Genomic DNA, 6,000 nt, shown 5'->3' with positions numbered 1-6,000 from the left:
CATACGCACAGGCACTAAAAAGTAGGTTTTCATAATATGACCCCTCTCAGATGAAGCTTGTTCCTCCGTATCTCCAATCCACACTGGGATACGAGCACTGCTGTTTGAAGTCCGCGATTGTGTTTCTCTCCAGCTTCTTACATTAATAATTTTTGAATTCATGCAGGAATTGTGCTCTATTAGCTTTGTACTCCTCCTCTATTTGCATGGATCACAATCAGCTGAGCACCCAAAGTAGATTTTTCTAATTTATCCCTCAAGTGAAATGAGCCCTTAGGTGCCATATGTCCTTTGTGTTTAATTACATTGAGCAGCAGACACAAATGGTGCTTTTCTTTCTGTGTCTTCTTCTTTTCAATCCTCCTTCCCCTTGTCAGCTTCATTCTAAACACAGTTTCAAGGTTACCACACCAAGCCCACCTGATTGATTTATCAGATGTTTCCCTCCAGACCTCCACCTCCCCTCCCTCTATCTCCTCTCCTGCATACATTCTCCCAGCCTTCTCCTCTGTCGTTATTCTTTTTCAAGGTTTGTAGGGCAGCTCGTCTGCTGGCGCTCCTCAGCCAGATTACTGTGGCAGGCTGGTGTGTATCAGATTGAGCTCAGCCGTGTCTTTCCATTGTTCTGAAATATTACAGTGCTCTAAAAACGCCAAGTAGGTCAAACTGGAGAGCTGGTAAAATCTCACAGAAATGAGCTAATCATTTCACATTAAATGTGTTGTGACTTGGGTCTGACGATCAGGCTGCAGGGAACAAATGCTGTCACCTCAGCACTACCTAATGAGGGACCCAGAGAAAATAAAAAGAGAGAAAAAATTTTCCACCACGTCATTGCTTAACGACATCGTGGTATTTTAGAAAATTAACAAGCTGTCTTGCTGTGTGCTTCAGACTTGTTCAAACATGTTAAATCTTTCATTTATTTCGTTACTTCTTTGTGGCTCCAGCCATGTAAATTTAGCTTGCAGCGAACAGCAATTGACAGCTAACAACAGCAAAACTGTCCAAAAAAGGTGAGTTTCCAAACTCTCGAGCACGTCGTTCAGTAGAATCTGCATTTGTTTTTTATCTAGCTGTATGCTCAGTAACTCACAAATACGCGGTTTAAGCTAAATACAAAATAACCACGACGCTTTCGGTTCTGCAGTGGTGTGAAGGAGCCAAAACAAGAGTGCAAGCGAGTCCATCAACTGGTTCTACTGGGCGTGAATGACCACAGAACAAAACTTCAGAGAAATCGGAAAACAAAAATCAAATTGATGCATGTTTCTGTCCATTGCTGCAATGCGATACCAAGTCACATGCTAAAGAAAAGCACAAAGCCTCAATGTAAAAAAAAAATACAATGTGCGAGACGCGATGTTTCAGCACGAATAGCAGACTCTTAGCTGTGGAACACTGGAAATTCCAGGTTTCACCTCTGCCATAGTTTATTTGTTCCCACTCTAATTTGTCACATTCAACTTTTACCAGCGTTCGCTCCTCATATTTTGCATTGTTTTTGATTTTCTTTTTCATAGATTACATTTCCAATGAAACTAAGTACATTTAAACATATCTAGAGTTACCTTGTCACTGTTAAAGTGTCTGTAGTATCCATAATCATCTAACTGGGATTATTAAATGTGTCACAGGTGACAAAATGTCGATAAAATGGTTGCAGGAAGAGTAGAAGCTTTCTATTTGAATGGACAAGAGTATAAACCATTTTCTGTGCTGATTCCTGGGAGCTCTGGGGAGCTGGTGACTTTTGCCAGAGAGAACAGCAGAGCCATTTGTGGATGCAAGAGGATGGAAGCTCTCCAGTAATGCTGCCAGCTTATTTTAGCTGCAAATAGGAAATATCCAATTTGCACATGGATATCTCTGGTGCAGTATCCATGGTGCCTTTTTACATGTGTGTTAGCAGGATGATGGCAAATTTCGTTGAACCTGGTGGAGAGGTGGAGCACGGGCCAAGAAAGGAACCATTACAGTTTAGTTTGGATGTGTTAGAGGGTGGATACACAAACCAGTTTTGCATTTGATTGAGATCCCCGGTGAGGGTTGTTTCACTGTTACCAAAGCTGTCTCTTTAACTTGCTTTCGTGATCATAGTTTTCTCTCGTCGGAGTCTTTTGGCCACAACAGAAAAAAACCCCGTTTTCAACTGGCCAAAAAAAATCTGCCAACATCAACTCATATCCTGCTTTTGTGGGCAATGGGGAAAGAATTAATCGGCATTCACTGCCAGGTCAAACGACCCTGCAGGGGACATGGCTACAGTATTTAGCAGCCCCAGCGCCAATCAGCATAGTCATTTGCAGCCGGCTTCAGGCGGACCCACATATGACGAGTGACCAGAGCTCAATTATATGAAAAAATTGAGCTTGTTGTGTCTGCTCGAAACTTCTGTTACCATTGTCATGTCGACTGCAGTTCAATTCATCTGAGATCAAGCAACCGCAAAACAAAGGCACTTCTCATGTCCTTGTACTGGCGACAGGAAAAATTGGCTTTTTAAAGCACATTTACTCGTGTCAAGTCAAGTCGAGTCAATTTTATTTGTGTAGCGCCAAATCACGACAAAAGTTCTCTCATGACACTTTGCAAGCAGAGCAGGTCCGGCACCAAAATCCTTCAATGAATTTACACTCAATAAATTTCCATGAGCAAGCACATCCTGCAACAGCGGCGACGAAAACCTTCCTTTGAGCAGGCAGGAACGTGGAGCAGACCCAGGCTCAGTGGGGACGGATGTCTGCTTAGACTGGATCGTATTTGGAATACTTCTGGGTTCATGAGTGTGTGCAGTTGAGAAGGGGTTAAAAAAAAAGGAGCTTTTCAGGAGTAGAACTGCAGTTAGAGCCTCCGAACTGAGCGAGATCAGCTGATTAGTCTGCTTCTCCCAGTCTCTGACAAACGCTTGATTGACATTTCGGTCAATCTAACTTTTCATGTTCTAAAAATAAACACATTGTTCCCTCAAGTATTACTTTGCCCAGTGGAGTCTAGATTCTTGCTGCTGATGTTCATTTTGATGATGGGACCAGTCAGCTATGTATTAGTACATGGCAGCTTGTCTAAAGTACAACATAGTAAACTCAAACAAAGACACGTCAAGCAGTAGCTCATGATATGTTTGATTTCTTAAAAAAATGGAAGCAAGTACTTACTCTTGTCTCATTTCCATTCAGTTTCATTTCGCTCTATAATAAGGGGTGGCATGGCTCAGAGGTAGAGAGGCCGTCTAGCAACCGAAGGGTCGCTGGTGCGATCCTCACTTCCCCTGGTGACCATGTCCAAGTATCCGTGAGCAAGATACTGAATCCCAAAATTGCACCTGATGAACCTGGGATGGACTGGAGACCTGTCCAGGGTGAACCAAGGGGAGGTCCCGAGCCTTAACGGATAAGTGGCATAAAAGTGGATGGAAAGATGGATGGCTCTTTAACGGTTATATAAAGAAAAGGTGGAGCTCTGCGTTCTCAGAGTGCTCTCGTAAATGGACAGATAAAAATATTTGTCTAGTCGTGAAATCCTGCTTAGATTAATCAGGATGAAACATTTCAGGACAGGATATTTTTCCATCCTTCTGACAACAGTCTGGCCTGAATAGCATGCTGAGCAAAATTTGTGTTGTGCTATAAATACACAAAAGAATCCTCTTTGGTCCAATGACTCATTGGGTTCTTTTGATGAACTCTTTGAAAAACAGTTTCATGTGAGAAGTGTCACTTATCCTTGATAAAAATAAACACAGGTCACCCGTGGACAAGCACACTTAACCTCTTCAGTGCCATTGGTGAAAAGTAAAAAAAAAGCAACATAGTATTTGATTGTGTGAGGTTCAAGCACATGTTTTCTCAAACTGATGAGTGACAGAGTTTCCAATCATCACTTTTCTGATTTCAAAACAACATTTCACAAGACATATTACAAAGGGAAGCATGAAAAAGATCTGCAATTATGATCTTGTCAAATAACTGAAGATCTGGATCGCTGAGAGGCTTTTTTTTTGGGGGGGGGGGGGGGGGGATACCTCTGGTTAATCCTTATAAAAACCATACATAAAAACAAAGGTAGATTAATTACCCTGAACATGGCCCGGGCTCTTAGGGTTAAAAATTGTTTCTTAGGTTTTTGGGTTTTTTTTTATGTTGGCCTTTGTTTTTTTTTGTTTTTCCCATAGTCTTAACACAGATGTATTTAGTGGCCTTTACAGTATGTCAACCCCCCCCCCCCCACACACACACACACACACACACACACTACAGCTAGCACCGATGATAACGCTGTCAGAAATGTTTCAGGTGGTTTGGACAGTGGACGCAGTCTTCAGCTGATGTTTGCGTTCAGCAAAGGGGGGGGGGGGGGCGACGACAAAAAAAGTCATAAAAATGAAAATAAAACACTGGTTTATTGTAATGGAGGGGTTTGGCGTCCCCCCTGACGTAATTGTGCATGCTGGGGGTACACATGCAGCAGTTTGGAAGTCATGGCAGTGTGTTATTCACCAGTCTCATTTAATTCCGTTTGTTGAGTCTAGTTCTCATAAAACACCATATATTAGGTCACGGGATTTTCAGCCTTGGTGGAGGTTTGCTGTCTCAGAGAGTTATTAGAATTTAATAACTTTGGGTTTTGTGACAATTCGAAATGTGTCGAGCTGCTACCTTGGATTCTGGGAATTTGTGAGAGAAGCGAGATTTGAATTAGTACTTCACTGTTCTCATCAGACCAGGCCATGATACTAAGAGTGTGTTTGGTGTTTGGTAGGGTTTGTACCCGGGCTCAGACGAGGGCTGGCAGGTGTACAGCACAGCTTCAGATCCTGACGGCAGGTGTGTGTGCACGGTGGTTGCCCCAGCACGAAACCTCTGCAAACGAGACCCTCGGAGTCGACAACTACGCCTGTTGACTGAACAGGTCAGTATGGGGGTGTGTGTGTGTGTGTGTGTGTGTGTGTGTGTGTGTCTGTGTGTGTTTAAATCCCAGTATGTTTCAGTGGTCAGCATTGCAATGCAACAGAGGGCGAGGCAGCGTACTGGAATGAAATATTCACTGGACTGTCTCTTTGTTTTGACACTTACAGCCACACGCACACACACACACGCACACACATGCACACACACACGCACACACACAGAGGCTTCACTGACAAATATATTCCTGATACATCAGACATTGACAGACATGTTTCTACATTACAGTTTAACTATTTTAATAAAAATTTGTATGTTTGAACATATGTATATACAATATATATATATATATATATGTATGTATGCTTGCATGTATGTATTTATGTATTTATGTATGCAACTTTGATGTGTGACTGTGTGTTCTTGTGTGCATATGTGTGAGTTTTTGCATATGACTGCATAAGCACATTTCCGTAATGTATATATGCAGCCTGAGAGGGAAATAAAAGTGATTTATAGCAGAAGTTGATGAATTATTGAACACCTTCAGGCCAGCAAACATTTCTCAGAACACGGCACAACTGCAAGGCCCCCCTGTCAGGATATACATCCTGTATTCTCACCAAAGTAAAAGTCAACAGCACAGGTTTTATGACTCTTTCATTCACTGCTGGTGATACATCTTGTATTCTCTTCACACAAAAAGAAAAAGAAACGGGAAAGATTCATGAGCACAATCAGAAATAAATTCCTTGCCTCGTTCTGTTCCTGTTGAGAGGCTTCTGTATTTATGCATCATAATTCAGCGCGTCTCTGCAAGTCACACCTAGATCCCACTGTGTGTGTATGAGTGTGTGTGTGTGTGTGTGTGTGTGTGTGAGTGGGTTTGTATACGTCTGTTTATGTGTGGTGTGCTCTGAAATTTCCTCTTGTATCCGGCCTTCCCAGCATGTGACACTGTGGTAAATGTGTGGGTGGGTTTGTGTGCTGTGAGTGTTTGTTTGTTTGTTTGCATATCACTTCTGAGTCATTTTTTAATGAGTTTTTTTTTTCCCCACTCTTGTTTTTCAATTATCTATCAAAGGAGTTTTGA

General features: G+C 42.2%; 1 protein-coding gene across 1 annotated transcript in view; it reads left to right on the top strand.

Annotated features, from left to right (window-relative positions):
- The window catches only part of LOC147257829 (noelin-2-like), a 30,436-nt gene that overhangs the window by 2,995 nt on the left and 21,441 nt on the right, over positions 1-6,000 (top strand). The window contains exon 2 of the mRNA XM_086210259.1: positions 4,762-4,911. Coding sequence (XP_086066385.1) covers positions 4,762-4,911 — 150 coding nt within the window. The remainder of the gene's footprint in view (positions 1-4,761; positions 4,912-6,000) is intronic.

Source organism: Aulostomus chinensis, chromosome 8, assembly GCF_037954235.1.
Source record: "Aulostomus chinensis isolate RoL2024-O1b breed Wild chromosome 8, RoL_Achi_v1.0, whole genome shotgun sequence".
Taxonomy (NCBI): domain Eukaryota; kingdom Metazoa; phylum Chordata; class Actinopteri; order Syngnathiformes; family Aulostomidae; genus Aulostomus; species Aulostomus chinensis.
This window is presented reverse-complemented; position numbering and strand designations above follow the sequence as displayed.